Source organism: Typopeltis vanoorti, chromosome 25, assembly GCF_054136105.1.
Source record: "Typopeltis vanoorti isolate ZY-2024b chromosome 25, IOZ_Tvanoo_1.0, whole genome shotgun sequence".
Taxonomy (NCBI): Eukaryota; Metazoa; Arthropoda; class Arachnida; order Uropygi; family Thelyphonidae; genus Typopeltis; species Typopeltis vanoorti.
In genome coordinates this window covers 76,224,982-76,242,407 of record NC_143573.1, presented here as the reverse complement: position 1 = coordinate 76,242,407, position 17,426 = coordinate 76,224,982, and the positions used below count along the sequence as shown (strand labels likewise).

Here is a 17,426-nt window from a genome sequence, read left to right as displayed (position 1 = left end):
TGCTAAGATAAAAAAAACAAAAACAAGATGCGTGATCAGTACAACTTGATGAATTGTTCGCATCTCTCGTATTACGTATCTATGCATGCAGGAAATCCATGCGAAGATAATATATTTTATATTCTTCTATTATTCTTGTATAACTCCAAATTAATATCACCCACTAGTACAACATTCTTGCGTTTCAATCCCTTTAAGGCATGATTTAACTTAGTTACAAATATAACTGATTTAACTTAGTTACAAATATACGGTGCTCACGATGACCAACTGGGTCATCGTGAGCACCGTATAGAGGAAAACATATAACCCACATATAATAAATATCAGTAATAAAAATAAAAACAAAATTACTCATAAGTCCTGTTGAAATAAATTCTTAATGGATTTACCTATTTCTAATCTCCATTTAGAACAGTCCTCTCCAGGTTTGCATCCAGGATCTGGAAGTGTCGCTTCTTCGTCTTCTTCATTGAATTCAGGATTATCTACGCTGGAAATGATTACCCATTTCTTTTCCAACTCTGGCTCTTCTGGAATGCACAAGGGTCCTACACACTCCTCCTCCTCCTCCTCCTCCTCAAAATCCCAGTCACTCTGCGATTCGTCATCAGTCTCAGAAGGGATATTTTGAAGAGCACCATCGCCTTGCTCATCGCAGCCACACTCTTCATTCGATAAGTTATCTATTGGATAAACGTTGGTTTCGGATTCCTGTAATTATAATTATTTAGACGAATGCAATTATCGAAGAGTGTAGAACACGGTATATTATAGTGCGAAACTGTGACTGTAATCTGTGACAACTGTGACATAAAATATTAAGCTGTATAATAAAATACGGGTTCTAAGGATGTTGATACGTTACATTATTATCTTCGAATTCATAAAATTACGCATCAACACCCTTCTTTGAATTTATTATAACTAAAGAGGCTTCGTAACCGAACAAGTAGGTATAAGCATAGCATTTATGAGAGGATATGCTTATGAATTAAATGCGTGGCTAAATGCCGTAAAAAGTTAGCAACCAGCCACCAGAATAAGAACTGTGTGTGGGCTAACAAATAAATGCATCAGACAGATTCCTAAGACGAGACATAAGCTTGGAAAATTAGGATGCAAATTGCTCACTAGAATGTTTAATTCCTCTATCAAACAGGCAAATTAGAACAAGTAAGGAAAGAGACAGGAAAACTATAATAATGAAGCAAGATGGAATGGTACTGGTACAACAAAGTGTCCCAATGGAAATGTGGTCGTTCAGGACGCCTAGTATAACGGATACACACCAATATGGAAACGGAATCCTAGTGAGCAAAAGATTTATTCCAACAAGGATCGAACGGAAACCAGTTTCGGAACGAATAATAACAGTATTCGTTCCGAAAATTTATTTCGTAAAACTAAATTCAGAAGGCTAAGAGTTGTCATGTACTGTGCTTTAATCGAATGCATCTTTGAATAAAAAGAAAAGCTTTATAGTGTACAGGTATTATTTCTTGGAAAATACCATGTTACTCCCCTTAAAAACTATTATTTTTACGGCTATTTATTCTGCTTTCGTTTAGGAGTGCCCCTTTTTTAATGTCATTGGCTTTTTACTCAAGAATTCTTAAGGCATTACGGATGTATTATAGAGACAAATATATGCAGAATAATAGAGGAAGAAAATTCGCACATACCTCTTTTGGATGTTGTTGGCTGTCTTCTTTCTGCGATGGGCAAAAAACCTCCTTCTTTCAACATCAAAAGATGTTGAAAGAAGGAGGTTTTTTGGAAAAAGTGAGACAATGTGGGAGAATTAATTTGAAAAAACCCGTTTTTTTATATAATATATAAATATTATTATTAAGGGTGGGAGGGCGCTTTTTTGGAGGGGGAAGAGATGAAAAAAGGGTTCTGAAAATAGAAATTATTTTTTTGAGGAAGGGGAAGGGTTTATGAGACCCTCACCCCTTCCCCTCGTCAAAAAAAATAATTTCTATTTTCAGAACCCTTTTTTCATCTCTTCCCCCTCCAAAAAAGCGCCCCGCCCACCCTTAATAATAATATTTATATATTATATAAAAAAACTGGTTTTTTTTTCGAATTAATTCTCCCACATTGCCTAAGCCCCCACCCCACCTCCTTTTAACATCAAAACAGTAGAAGTATGCCCATCGCAGAAAGAAAACAGCCAACAACATCTAAAAGAGGTATGTGCGAATTTTCTTCCTCTATTATTATGCATATATTTGTCTCTATACTACATCCGTAATGCCTTAAGAATTCTTGAGTAAAAAGCCAATGACATTAAAAACAGGGGCACTCCTAAACGAAAGCAGGAAAATAGCCGTAAAAATGATAGCTTTATAGTCTACCTGATAAGGCGATGATGACACGTGGTAAAGAAAGTACCTAGCTGAATTTAATGTTAAAGTTGGTACAAATAATGACGGACTAGGGAGCATAATGGGCGAGCACAGCTTCGGTGTTATTAGGTGATAAGTAATTTGGTAAGAGGTGGCACCATTTCCCAACCGGATGGAAAAACACATAATCAAATAGATCAAATTGTCATCATCCGACTGTGCTGGAAAATGTTATTAGATGCAGGGAATAAAAGGAGTTCTGATATTCGATCAAATAATCACCTAAATAATTATGTCGATGCAGTTATTGATTCAATAAAATAGAAAGAGAAAATCACAGTAAACGGACAATTTGCTATCATTAAATTACAAAATTCCGAGGTCTCTAAGCAGTTTAAAATAAATAGCAGTAATTTGGATCAAGAAAATATGAGAAAACTAAATCTGAAATTACGTGCAAGAAATCCTCTCCGAGAAGAAAATGAACTTAAAACTATAAATATAATGTTTTATAGTAAATATAAACATAATAAATATAAAGGAGTGCTAGAAAATATAAATGTCAACGGTTTGAAGACTCACATTGAAAGCACAACAAGCTACAAACAAGCATAAGAGGAAACAGTTTATTTATTTATTCATATGGAGTTTCCTCCCTTTCTTCCCCCGTCCCTATTGGGGCAAGTTAAGCCCTCTCATGGGAGGGTTAAGTATTTATGGCTGTAGATCCGGGTGTTCATGAGGCTGGTTTGCCTGCTTGCGGGATGAACAATCCCAGATAAACTGGGTGGAAAAACCCTGCTGTCTACGCCGGGCTAACTTGGCTATGGAAGATCCTTAAGGCTCCTCACGTCGGCGACGGGAATCGAACCGAGGACACTCCTTATCCAGGCATACGGTTGCGAAGCCACTAGACTAACCGTGCGGACTAGAGGAAACAGTAATACAGCATTATAAGGAGGCTTACTCTAACAGATGGGCAAAAGAATATCCTGAAAACTCCGAGTTTTCTTTCAGATAACGAGCAGCACAAAACAAAGAACAACGCAAGCACGAAAAATATCAAAGTGTTATACCATTATGTGATATGAGTTTTACATTTTACACGTGATATGAAAATTTCTTCCAGTGGCTATAATTTCTTCCGTACATTAGACAGTGTTCGGAAAGGGATATCACAATAGAAATCATAACCGCTATTGATTAACATATAATTAGGCATTAATATATTATTATTAAATTAGTATATTATGACTAGTAGAAATATAGAGACTAGAATGGTTAAGTCAAATAGCATTAATCTCACCGTTAATCTGTAATTAATTTTATTATTAATTACTTTTTTGGTAAAATAACAATTAATTCAATAATCAGTGATGCAGCTTTTCAGATAGACACGATGTTTGCATCATAGTAAGCGAAAAATGTTCGTTAAGATGTCAGTGTTGAAGATCACAAATCTCCATTGAATTAAGACAAAGTACTTGGATGGGACAGTGCTTAAAATGTGGACTGTGATAAATGCTGTTGTCGCTGCAAAATTACGTTGCAACCAAAACAAACGGAAAAGCGGAGGACAAATGACCAGGATTAGGCATAACACAGACGGTCAATAGATGAAGAAAGAAGAGGGGAAGTAGCTTAAGCACGTCAAGTACACAACCAGAACTGTTTATAACACAATAAAGGGCTAATATGATGATAAAATTGAAAACCTATTTGGCTATTTAATTCATGAAAAAAGACACGCAAATTGAAACTCACCATATCAGAGTCGTCCGAAGGAAAACACACCTGTTGTCTGTTATCCTGCCCTTCTTTTAGATCACTGCGATGTCTCTGATAGCAGGATACGGATTTGTAAAAACTCAGTACTTCTGAGTTCAAAGGTTCCATCTGTAGAGATTTTCGATAGTGATGGATTGCTCCGCTGAAATTTCCTTTAATGGCGTATATATTTGCGGCAAAAAAGTGAGTGAGAGGCTGAATGATAACAAAAAAAATGTTTTCTTGAACTTGCACGATAATGCAATAATATATTACATGCTACATTACATCCAGTACTTTACATTGCAAACATTACATACTATTCATTACGATCAATGAAATATACGAATTACGTAACTTAATGAATAAATACAGAGCGGTTTAAGATCAAAGGGGGAACTCTGCAAATTTTTATAAAAGTACAGCTTTATATGCGAGATAGAGCACGACAGAAGTTCAAATAAACATGGAACATTTTTGTCAGTATTAAATTAGGAAGTTTTTAATCATCCAACTGATCTAACAATGCAAAACATTAATTCCTTTCATAACTCATCAAGACCGTTACTTTCTGCTAAATGCTCCTTCAAAGTTTTCGATAACATTACCTAAAATGCAGATCACACGAGTAGGTGATCAGCATACTGCTACTACAGCATAGGAATAGATAGCAATTCATCATGTTGTTTTCCCAACTTGTTTTCCAGTTATGCATTCTATTCACCAACTTGTTATGCATTTATTTCCAGTTATGCATTCTATTCACCAACTTGTTTTCAGTTATGCATTCTATACCTAAAATTACGTTTGGCCCAGTTTTCCACTATACATGGTCCAATCAAAATTAGATCCTATACGTTTTAGTCGAGATTTTTTTTTTAAGTAATAAAACAAAAATAGGCTAAATAGCCATAAAAACAATAAAAAGTAATCAAATTCTATTCTGCCAGAGTCTAATTATTAATATTAGATCTAAATTGTTGTGAAATTTTTCCAACGAAAATGAACATACTACAAAATTGCGCCACGTGCATAACTTCTTGCCATTTCCGAAATCCAAAAAATTAATAAACTTCACTGAGTCAGGACAGAGTTATCGTTTTGACATGCTTTCGCCTTGTATTCCGTAGACTGAAAATAGAAATAGCTCGACATATTTTAATATGGATTTCCAATACCGATTCCGAAGTCCGTATTTTTTTTCTTATTTTTTTTTTCATTTTATTCCCGAAACAAAGTACGTACGAGCTATTTTCTCACTAATTTTGTCAACTGAACATCGAAAATAATTATAAGAATATTATTATTAATATTGATACTTTAATTGTACGTTACACAGAACAAACTACATCAAATAAACGCTGTTGCTTGATATAAATACTTTTTATTATGGGTACATTTTACTTTATCTCTCACATCGCTTCCTCTTTTCATGAAATTGCCTTATAATTCATTTTTCAAGACCTGTTCATTCGATCAATTATAATTGTTCAATGAATTGTGATTTATAGATTTTTCTATGACTTGTCTTTCGATGAAGCATGTTTTCAGTTAACTGCAGATCAATGCATGTTTTTCGGTAAACTTCCTATGAATTAATTTTTCGGTTAACTGTCGTTCTATGAACTTTTTTCCCCTTCGGTTAACTGTTGTTCTATGAACTGTTTCCCCCCCCCCCTCGGTTGACTGTTGTTCTATGAACTGTTCCCCCCCCCCTCGGTTGACTGTTGTTCTATGAACTGTTTCCCCCCCTCGGTTGACTGTTGTTCTATGAACTGTTTCCCCCCCCTCGGTTGACTGTTGTTCTATGAACTGTTTCCCCCCCCCCCCCCTTTGGTTGACTGTTGTTCTATGAACTGTTTTTTCCTTCGGCTAACTATTGTGATTTCATTAATTTTCAGTAAATTGCAGTTCGGTCAATGTCGTTGAATAAATTGTTTTCGGTGAATTTCTTAAACACCCATTTAGGATATATACAAACGGTCTATAACCAGAAAGTATTCAACCGATGGTAGGTCGGCTTGATAATTAAAAGCAACAAAAAATTACTAGAATCGTGCTTTCTGACAGGCAGGAAAATGGTAGTGCGATTCAACTAACTGCGGTTTTCCGAGAAAATGTTAAACCCTTTAGATCCTGTGACGAATCGGTTACAGCAACTGATTACTTCACGTAATTTCAGTGCTCTCAGCTGAAAACAAGCGGGCAGGAGGACAACAGCACAAGAGATCTACAGTGGATACCCCATGAAAGGTCGCCCGATACTACGAATTCCCAGCCTTATTTCATATTTATGGCGAGGAAAAAGTTTGGCGACATCTGTATCAATGGTATCATCTTTCCAGATGGCAACAAAGAAGTCTGTTAGTGATATCTATAGGTCTATGCAGTTCTCACTATAACTGGTTTTCTTAACACATATTAGGCTCACTAATAATGCTGGCAAAACGACCGAAAGAAAGCCACAATCTATCATATCTGACGGTTGTCCTAGAAGAGGTGCATCCAGTTTTTCATCCTTGCAGTTTACCCATCTGACAGGAATACCATCAGCAGAATAATGCGCATTAACACTCGACGCAGGCTACCTGAAGAGAGCCACCGTATTGGAAAGATGGTATTCCAATCTAAGTTATTTCTTGGTCGTAAAGAGATAAGGATTTGAATCCCAATTAGGCAAAGAACTTTCGTCGGGGACTTTCAGTGGAAGTTGAGTTAGCCTGCCGCATACGAAGTGGGAGGTTTTTTCTTTTCCCTCTCTTCCAAGATAATAAGATACGACTAACCATCTTATCCTAAAATCATTGTTATAAAAACCAATTTGGGCAGGTCGTGGGCCTAGAAATTCGTAACTTATTCTGGAATAGTTCCTTATATTATATTATAAGATTTATATCTCTGCTTTGTGGATTACGAAAAAGCTTTCAATAATGTTAATTACTCTGTTTTATTTGATATTTTGCATAAAATAGGAATAGATAAAATAGTATGAGAATTTTGTTTAGAATATACAACACTCAAGAAGCCAGGGTCAGATTTGAAGGTGAGGATACTGAATGGATCCCATAAGAAAGGGTGTGGTATGTCCCCACTCCTTTTTAATGTCTATAGTGAATGGATGATAAGGGAAGCCTTGGAAGATCTGAAGGATGGAATAAAGATAAACGGACATGCAGATAACATTGTACTTATGAGCGAAACAGAGAAAGGCTTGCAAAGAATTTTGAACAGACTGAGCAGGACTGGAAATGAGAGACATAAAATGAAAATAAACATTCAGAAGACAAAAGTGATGAAGATTTCAAGGAAAGGAAATGATGGGATGGAAATCACTTTGAACGGACAAAGAATAGAAAATGCAAAAAGTTTTGAATACCTTGGAAGTCGGATAACAGAAGACAGTAAATCTAATTACCAAATTAAGAACAGAATTAAAAAAAAAAAGCAGCATTTTCCCAAATATATCCATTTTTCCAAATATTCTTCTTCTTATTGTGCTACCTTCTATCGAAGGTCAGCGACCATCTTGGCGAACAAACTGCGCTCTTGTGCTAATCTGAGCAGTTGTGCACTGCTCTTTCCTGTCCACGTCTTGATGTTGTCAAACCATGATATTCTTTTTCTTCCTCTAGTTCCTTTGCCATCAATTCTTCCTACCAAAATAGTTTGTAGAAGTTGGTATTTGCTGTTTCTCATGATGTGTCCAAGATATGATGTTTTTCGTTTCTTGATTATTTGTACAAGATGTTTAGCTTTGCCAATGGATTTTAAGACATCTTCATTGGTAATTTTTTCTGTCCATGATATCTTTAGCATTCTTCTGTATAGCCACATCTCAAAGGCTTCGATTTTCTTGATGGTTGTCGCCTTCAATGTCCATGTTTCAACTCCATAGAGCAGAATAGACCACAAGTAACATTTCAGCATTCGGCATCTGACTTCCATGTTTAGGTCTTTATTGCAGAATAGTGTTCTCATTTTCATGAAGGACTGCCGTGCAACTTCAATCCTTGTCTTTATATCTATTTCTGGATCCCACTGTTCATTAAGCCAGCAACCAAGATATTTATATCTTGACACTTGATCAATATTTTTCCCATTGAGTGTCAGTTTCATTGATGAGGCTGGATGTCCAAATATTAGGAAACAGAAATCTGAACAAACAGTTAAAAGTAAAAATCCTCAAGACAATCATCTGGAGCGTGGGGAGGTATGGATGCGAGTCCTGGACGATCAATAAGGAGATGGGTGACCGATTGAATGCATTTGAAATGGGGTGCTTGAGAAAAATGGATCGTATCAGCTGCACTGAAAGGGTGAGCGATGAAGAGGTTCTTAAAAGATTCAAAATGAAAAGAGACCATGGCTAGTATCCAAAGAAGAAAAATAGCGTTTGCAGGACATTTGATGAGGGGTTCTTCTGGAGAGCTTCCCAGAATAGTATTGCAGGGAATGGTGGAGGGAAGGAGAGGAAGAGGAAGATCCCCACTGCAATGGAAAGACAACATCAAAGATTGGACGGGGAAGAATCTTACAGAAGCAAGAGATAGAGAGACATGGAAGTGGACTGTTCATCAGCTGCAACCCTCTTAAAGAGGAGGCGACAGGATTAGGATTAGTTCCAAGACTATAAGTGGGCTTTTCAGTACTTGATCGGGTTAAGATTTATTAAACAGCTTCACCTCTTTGGTGCAAAGAGGTGAAGCTGTTTAATAAATCTTAACCTTAAAGAGTCTGAAGTGAAGCTTTTCTGAGGACTAAAACCAGATAAGGTACTACTCGCAATTAGATAGGCGTATTGAATATACTGACCGATTAGTTAAATGAATAAAATGTAGTTTACCAATTACATGTATAAAAATATTTCATAAAGAAAGAGGTGCGAAATACGTTTTTCACGTATTTCACAATTCTTTGATAAACACCTTTAACGACCTATTCATGTTCATAGAATAGCCTGAATAAATAAATAAATAAAATAATAAATTAAATCATTAAATATTCCAACATTTTAATGTTATTTGAATTGCTATATTAAGATAATTTTCTTTGAACTTGAAAATTAATATTCTTTGTTCGCATATAACGATTCTAAACTGCTACTCGTCAGCTCACTTCTTACATTAATATTTGGCTCCACTCGTGGAAGACGAAAACTTAAGAAATGTATCCAGAAATTGCTTGTGCACGTGAAATATTTAAAGAATTTATGAGAATGTATTTCCTTCTGAATGAATTAATTATTTCGCTAATTTAGCTTTACTAGTGACATTCTTTACATCGCCCGTACATTCCGTAATGAGGTTCTAATGGAGTTTACCCTCCTCTGGTAGACGACACGGAGAACAGCCGCATTTTTATTAAGAATTCTTCATTTCGGAAAAGTAAACTGAAATGTTTTAATAAGTGTTTAGGCTAATATGTTAATTAGTAGATAAGGTTATCTCGCAAGATTTTTATGACGTGAATTAATTAAGGAACTTGCTAAATTATATTCTCGAAAAGGACGGATTGTTTATGCACTGCGCATGTGCAACGATTTCTCAGGGTCACTGGTTCGAGACTTTCATACTACAAAACGCAGACTTCGCGGTTTCAACAAGTGAGAACTTTATAGGAACGAGGAGTCGGATTTGGAATAATTTCAATGAACTCTATTTAATAAAAAAAAAAAAAAATTCTTATTGTTCAAATGGTCATATCAATCATGCCCATGTCAAAGGAGAGTAAAATATTGTCTACCTCGTGTTGGTTGACTCGAAGGGCTTTCTGTACGGCAAACAAAGATTCTTCTACTTTTCCTAAATCAAAAAGTGTTGACGCCAAGTTGATCAGCACTAAATCGCTATAATGGACAGGAACGAAATACAAAGCTCTTCTTAAGCACTCAATAGTGCTTAAAATATTTCCTTGTGCTCTCCAGTAGATGGCAGCCATGTTGTAAAGCAACCAGGCAGGTCCAATTTTCTATCAAGAGAAAAATATAAAAAGAGCTTAAGAAACTTGTAAAAAACCAATTTCTTATAAAGATAAATATATTTTCTTATTTTAATGAAATTAATTTGGATGACTGAATAGAACTTAAGTTTTTAATCCAGTGTTTCATTTTTCTAGATTATTTTTGCAAGGATCAAAAGTCCCAAGAACAAAATGTCTTTTCATATGAAGCGCATGGCTATGCTGTGAGCTTCTTGGTATTGTCGAAGCCAACGCTATAAGGCAACGCAATTTCTTTACTGGTTTATTTATTTTTCAAGATGAAAAACCGATTTTTTTTTTCAGGCGAAATCCCTTCATCTCCGTACATGACTTGGTAATAAAGGCTTCTTGAATCCTGAACTGAGTTCTAACCCGCAATGGGTTAGAACTCAGTTCAGGAATCAAGAAGGACCCATCAAATGTTCAGGAAACATTTGATGGGTCAAATGTTTCGACTAAAGATCATATATTTCATTTCATAATAGCAACATTTCAGAGTTTTACCTGTAGGATAGCTGATCTATCCTACAGATAAACAGAATTGAACATAATATTTTAAAATTCTAACAGTTTTAAGTAATTATAATGACTAATATATTTTAATGAAAAATATCAAAGCTTCAAACTTGGCCATCGTCTGAGGCAACGAAATCTATGCAACCATTAGGCCAGCTAGCCATCGTTTAGTATCCCAAAAAAGAGAGAGAAATTGTAAATCAAATGAATCCACATAAGAAGGTATAACAAACCAATTTACCATTTCTAAGGCCGTGAGAATTCTTTGTCCAATTTCCTCCTCTTTGAGAGTGTCTGTTCCAACTTCTTGCAGCAAAATCTGAAATAGGATCAATAATTGGATTTACATCATGATGGAATATAATCAGAATAAAACGATGCAAATATTTATGTTATATAAATTATATGACTACCATTTAAATGTTAGGCTTTGTTAGAAAGATTGGAGTCGTATAAAAATCTGTTAATAATCTAGAAATTAAAATTACATTAAAAACAAATTGACAAGCACACTCTAGTGTTACCTTTCTCATAGCGGGATTGTTTACTTTGGCTTTTAACTTGTCTCTTTCTATCAGGGATGGCAGGCTATCGATAAATTTAACATTTTTCACATCTGCCAGACGTTCACACACTGGAGGATACCATGGCAACCGATGTTCATCCAGTGGACCAAGTCGTTGCTTTTCGCCCAGAATTGTCGAAATTCTATATAAAAATATTATGATTAACAAAGCAAGATATTTTAATTAAATTATTTAATAATAAAGTAGTAGATTTTATTTATTTTTCTGATTACTAGGTGACGAAACACTTACACGAAGCCTTTGTTAGCTGCTGGTAAAACAATAGTGGGAAAGTCAGATAGTTGAGGGAACGAATTCGCAATAGACTGGCACTCGTCTTTAGAAGGCCAATTAGAATCAAGATATTGCCAACGCAACTTCTCTTCTTCTATAGACAACTTCCGAAGGTAAAGAGGAGGAACTTCGGCAGAGATGATGTCGAAAAAAGACTCCTCCTGATGGAACTTATGCTTCTGCTATCGAGAAAATGATAACTGTGAGAAGACAGTGTGGAAATCTCTTTGTGTTCTACAAGATTTAAAACAATACTGCCTAATCTTCTCCTGTGAGTTTACCTTATACAGGATTATTTATTCTGTGCCTTTTTTTTTTTCAAATTGATGAAAAAACATTTTTGTTTTCATTTAAAAACAATGAAAGAAACGTGGGATATATTTATATTATCTGATCCTCGATTTCTTTAATTTTCGGCAGACCGCAGATGTAATTAGCGTAAAGCCTCTTAGTTTAGGTCATCTCTGAATCTGCTGCCATTGTAATATTTCTCAGAGTTTTACTGATTCTCCCCACTTTTTTTTCCCCCTTGATGTATTAGAATAGCATTAAACGAGTTATAAAAGAACCCTTATGAGAAATCAATCTATTCGGATGGGGTTTAACGACACTATCTGCAATATAATTAAGGGGGGGGGGGGGGATGAACGAAGTTTTTTTAGTCGTTTTTCATAAACTGGATTTAATGCCCTCGAATTAAAAAAACAAACTGTGTTCTGATGAATAAAACTGACGAAATAATATTAACTTAGAGCAAAGGACACAAAAGATCGAATTCATCGAGAATAATTCCTCGAATAAAAAGTATTTTGGCTTAATCAACTAATCCTCATAATCACCATGATCATGGTTGTTGTTAATATTGCTCTTATTTTCACTCTTATGTGTTAACCGTATAACTGTAAATGGCCTGAATGATAATAATAATCTCTCTGTGCAATGTATATTTATGAAAAAATTAATACGTTCAGAATTGTCCACTTAATCCCCGTAGAGACGAAATAAACGTCACTTTAACTTAGTCGTATATAAAACAAGAAATGTATGCGAAACAAATATTATTAGCAAAGGTTGGTCGATCGGTAGAGCCTCTACTACTAATGGCTCAGCAAAAAGTTAAGCAAGTTTCAGTGCGGTTAGTAGTTGAAAGGGAATGAATTGTTCGATGCTGTCGGCACACTCTCCCTCGATGAGTCTTTGGACTCCCTGGAGGTGTCACATAATAATAAACAGAAATAAGAAGTGTTAATTGTACATGCTCTGTATGTACAATTAACACTTCTTAAAATTTCTTGACAAAATCAGATTTTGTCAAGAAAATGTAAACCATAACATGCAATCATATTTCGTTATATAACTGCGCACTACAACAGTAATTCGCAGTTAGACAAAGAAATAAAGGTTATTATTTTGCTGTTATATTAATTTCACATTATGAATATTTAATTAGAATCTGTTCTTTAGTCACATGAAAGAAAATGTAGTACCATTGCTTAAAGTTTATATTATATGCATATAAGACATAGTGAGGTGTTAAATAATAATAATAAGTATTATTATTATTATTATTATATTCGACCAGTGCACATGATGTATACCTATTTAGTGCAATGTAGAAAAAGTTGAGAGTGGATGATAACGTAGAAAATTTACGAATAATTCTTGGGAGATTCGCGCAAAACCATTTCGCAGTTTCTTTTCTTCTCCTTCCCACTTAATATTCGACCTTCAGGAGTCAAGAACGGTTTAGTTAAGATTTTAACGACAATGTTCGAGTTTATTTAAAATCAGCCATTTCTTTGGAGTTAGCAAGCGATGAGTATAACAAGAAAGAGGATACGTTTCGTGTCTTGCGTTGTCGAGGCCTTGGAAAAGGTGGAAGGCGTGTGTGTTCTTTTATTTGTCTGAGCTGTTGCGAAGTTTGAAGTATTATATTATATTATTGTGTAGGAAAAACGTTAAGGTCAGCAAACGTTTGAGCTCGCATTAGTCAGTCGATTTCGTGACAATATATTTTCCTCGCCCACCCTCTTCCCACAATGCGATTGTTCAAAGAATGAGGTGGTATCAAGTTACTCGTATAACATCAGACACGTGGGAATGGTAAGTGGACCCTGCTCTTCAACTTCTCCAAAACACTGACGTAGGAGACCTGTCAGAAGCAGTTCTCCGATTAACCTGCACAAAACCGCCGCTAGGAGTTAAAAAGGAGAATATTTGCTCTAAACAAGTACAATTATAGCGGGGGGGGGGAGTTATTATTATCATTTCAAATTGTCTTGTCAATAAAAATAAAAATTATATTCGCAGTTTGCAAAGCAAATAACGAATAATAAGAATAAAATATTTTATCAAGCAGTCAACGAAGAATAGTTGCGTTGTTGAACGGCCAGAATGATGCAAAATTGAAATCACGATTTCAATTCCAATTACAATCATATTTATAATAAAATAATAATAATAACTTTAAAACAATAAGAATAAAAAATAATAATAACAAAGGTAAATAATATTGTTTGATGGAAGTTGCAAACAACTCTTCAACAATTTTTGTTATTTTTTTCTGGAATTGGTTGAGTTCCTTGATTTACGGGTTTACAAATCGGCATAGTGCATCCTCTTACAGCGATATCTGCAAATATGTGCTACGAATTGCCCTCTTGTGAGAGAAAAAATTCTGCCATTTCTACATGACACTGGCTAACTCATTTTAGTTTCATCATAAAGTTTCCTTGTTTTTTTTCTTTTTCTTAAACCAACGTCTTTTTTAAACGATTAACTAACATTCCAATGAACTCGAGAATGAAATACGAAAACTACTAAATAACTTTAATCCGTCTACATAAATAGCAATAACAATAACGTTTCGCGCTTGTAGAGCCAGGTGTGACGTCATACTTCCATATTTGAAACAAAAGAAGTTCTACTTACGCGCTGTAATTGGTGCATGTTTGTACACTTGCCCGAAAAATAATCAGCAATATACAGATATAGATATGTATATATATTTACTGGAAATTTGCTTAACTGCAGGTAAATTATTAAGCAATAATACTTTGTTAAACTGTATTAACATTTAAAAGTGTCCTTCATGCAAATCGTTTGTCTCCTTCCGCTTAGGCGTGTTCTAACTGAGGAAATACTGGATTTAGTATACACTTCGCAATTAATTTTGAAAAAAGTGAATTTTACTAATTTAATTATATTAGTATTATCATATAACCATACCGGTATGGAAGTTACAAGTTAAATTTTGGCTGAAATAAAGATCGCAATTTTCTAGTGAACACGATAAAGAGTTTATTTGCAAAACATTTAAAATAACATCGTTTGTTAGTGATTGATTAACAACGAGACTGTGCACTGAATAGTTTTTTCTCTTGACTGTTAATGATTACAGCGAGTCGTAAAAAAGGAGTTTGCAAATATCGCTACAACATAGAAATGCTATGCAACTGAGGGTCGTTAAAGGTGAAATCATTGATTAGCTAAGAGCACGTTTTATTAATAGTGAGCGACTTTAATACAGTTGGTTAAAACTAACGGTTCTAAACTCTCCAACGAAAAATCCAATCTCAGATGACGCATTCAGAAAAGATTGAGGCTAAGGAAGGTTGTTTATAATTTTAAAATCAGAGTACGGAAATTTTCCAGAAACTGTTGTGTGTTGTGTATGCGAGATGCTATATATTATGTGTCATGCAAAAAATGATCATAAATACAGTAAAGCCATAATGATATATAGTATCTACTGACTTTAGCTGCATTCTAGTGACTTGGTTATACACACACACACACACTGCAATCCTTTTGCTAAATGTTTGTTCTCTTTTTATTCTTATTCTTTATCTACAATTTATACTATTTTTAATTGTTATAGTTTCAATAGAAAAAATATATAAATATCAATAAATTCTACACCTTGCATAATGTCTTCGCAATGCATCTCCGCTAGGTCTACATTTGTTTTCAAGTTGAGACTTCAGTTATTCAGAGGTAATAAATGGGAGTTATACTGTGCCCGTAAGGCAGACTTCGAAGAATACTTTATGAGAATCAAGTTCTGTTTCCAACTCGGAAAAACTAACAAACTCTCAAGCTGTTAACAACTTCGTTTTTAGAAGTGAGCAGTGACGGCCGGAGAAATATTTAAGTGGGGGTGCTGCACATACAAAATAAAAATTAAAAATTCTTTTTTTCCTAATCAGTAACCAATTTATTAATAAATAAATTGACATATTAAAAAATTGTGTTAGTTCTCAGTGCATTTGTTTCGTGCAACGATAATTCAAAATATATAATTCTTTTCATATTATATTTTATGTCATCATCATCATCATACGTATCAAGAATTTAGGCCTAGCATGGCCTGTTCCGGCCTTAGAAGTCATCGTTGAATCGTTTAAGAAGACGTCCTGGTTTTCTTTTTCCTAATGGCTTGTACTTTAAGGCTTGTTTTGGTAATCTTTCTGTTTTCATTCTTTGAACGTGTTCCATCCATCTATGTTTATATTTTTTAATTTTTTCAATTACTGGTTCTTGGTTTAATTCTTTCATAATTTCTTCGTTTCTTTTGTGATCAAATAGGGTATACTTTGCAGTTTTTCTCATAAACTTCATTTCTGCTGTTGTTAATCTTTGTTTGTCTTTTTGTTTTATTGTCCAGATTTCGCTTCCATACATTAAGGCAGGTAGGGCTAATGTATTGTATACTTTTAGCCTGGTTTGTTTTTGAACTAGGTTTGGTTTAAATATAGAGTTAATTACTCCTGTTATTTTTAAATATTTTGCAATTTTTATGTTTATATCTTTTTCATTTTCATATGTGATCGTACATCCTAGGTAGTTAAATGAAATCACCTGTTCTAAGATCTTGTTATCTAATACTATTTTAGTTCTTGCTGGATCTTGTCCTTTAAAGGCCATAGTTTTTGATTTTTCCGTTGATATCATCATACCATAATCTTTGGATATCTCATTTAGATTTAAAATAGCTTTCTGTAAGTTATCTTCAGAATTTGTAATTATTATTTGGTCGTCGGCAAAGAGGAGAGTGTTTAAGTTAACTGTAGGTGAAAGTTTAATTCCTTGATGTAAATTTTTACTCCATTTTATTATTATTTCATTTAAGTAGATATTAAAAAGAGTTGTTGAGAGGGGACATCCCTGTCGGACCCCTTGGTTTATCTCTCTTGTATATGATAGCTCGTGATTTAATCTTATTTGTATTTGATTATTTTCATATATACTTGTGACAGCTTTTAGGATATTATTTGGTATTTGTCTTTCTTTTAATATGTTAAATAATGTTTCTTTTAACTTTGTCAAATGCTTTTTCAAAGTCAATAAATGCAATATGTGTTTCTAAATTATATTCTCTTCTTTTCTCTATTATTAATTTTAGGCAGAAGGCTGGGTTTATACATGATCGTCCTTTTCTAAATCCATTTTGTACCTCTAGAATAAAGTTTTCGGAATATTTCATTAGTTTGCTATTTATGATTCTGCTATATATTTTGTAACAGGAATTTAGTATACTGATACCTCTATAGTTTTTAGGGCATCTCTATTACCTTTCTTAAAGATAGGAATCACAATTGCTTTTTTCCATTCTATTGGGGGGATACCAGTTGAGTAAATTGTATTTAAAAATAATAAGAGTCTTTCTTTGAATCTTGTTCCTGCGTATTTATATAGTTCTGAACCTAGCTTATCTTCTCCAGGTGATTTTCCGTTTCTTGTTTCTTTCAGGCTGGTTTCTAATTCTTCTTCAGTTATTTCCTTTTCATTTTCGTTAATTGTTTGCCAGTTGTCTTTTTTAAAATATTTGTCTGTCCACAGTTCTGTGTAGTAATTTAGAAATTCTTCTAATTTCAATTCAGTGTTTAATTTTATGTTTTCTTTGGTATCTGCATTTAGGTGTTTCAAAATCTTATATACATTGGGTCTT

The 17,426-nt window shown here is 34.3% G+C and overlaps 2 protein-coding genes and 1 long non-coding RNA gene across 3 annotated transcripts in view; 1 reads left to right on the top strand and 2 right to left on the bottom strand.

The window, feature by feature from the left end:
- The window catches only part of LOC150092861 (tetratricopeptide repeat protein 17-like), a 43,025-nt gene extending 42,526 nt beyond the window's left edge, over window positions 1–499 (bottom strand). Inside the window, exon 1 of the mRNA XM_090414649.1 lies at window positions 393–499. The gene's annotated coding sequence lies outside the window, so the exon portion shown is untranslated. The remainder of the gene's footprint in view (window positions 1–392) is intronic.
- Window positions 1–548, top strand: part of LOC150092860 (uncharacterized) — a 235,404-nt gene extending 234,856 nt beyond the window's left edge. Inside the window, exon 3 of the long non-coding RNA XR_016550518.1 lies at window positions 414–548. This is a non-coding gene — a long non-coding RNA (uncharacterized LOC150092860). The remainder of the gene's footprint in view (window positions 1–413) is intronic.
- Window positions 549–2,841: 2,293 nt separating this feature from the next.
- Window positions 2,842–14,425, bottom strand: LOC150092859 (tetratricopeptide repeat protein 17-like). Its single transcript, XM_090414301.1, has 7 exons — window positions 14,408–14,425; window positions 11,435–11,658; window positions 11,141–11,324; window positions 10,858–10,935; window positions 9,864–10,088; window positions 4,119–4,337; window positions 2,842–2,847 (listed from the first exon to the last, which is right to left on the bottom strand). The coding sequence occupies exons 1-7, from the start codon at window positions 14,423–14,425 to the stop codon at window positions 2,842–2,844; spliced, it is 954 nt and encodes a 317-aa protein (XP_090270427.1).
- Between the last annotated feature and the right edge of the window lie 3,001 nt (window positions 14,426–17,426).

Bases quoted from the DNA above. Each gene is read 5' to 3' on its own strand.
- LOC150092859 (XM_090414301.1), bottom strand. The intron at 10,089-10,857 runs GTAAATTGGTTT...TTCTCTTGATAG, and splicing joins TTCTCACGGCCTTAGAAATG to AAAATTGGACCTGCCTGGTT. The intron at 4,338-9,863 runs GTAGACAATATT...GTTATCATTCAG, and splicing joins TTCGAGTCAACCAACACGAG to CCTCTCACTCACTTTTTTGC.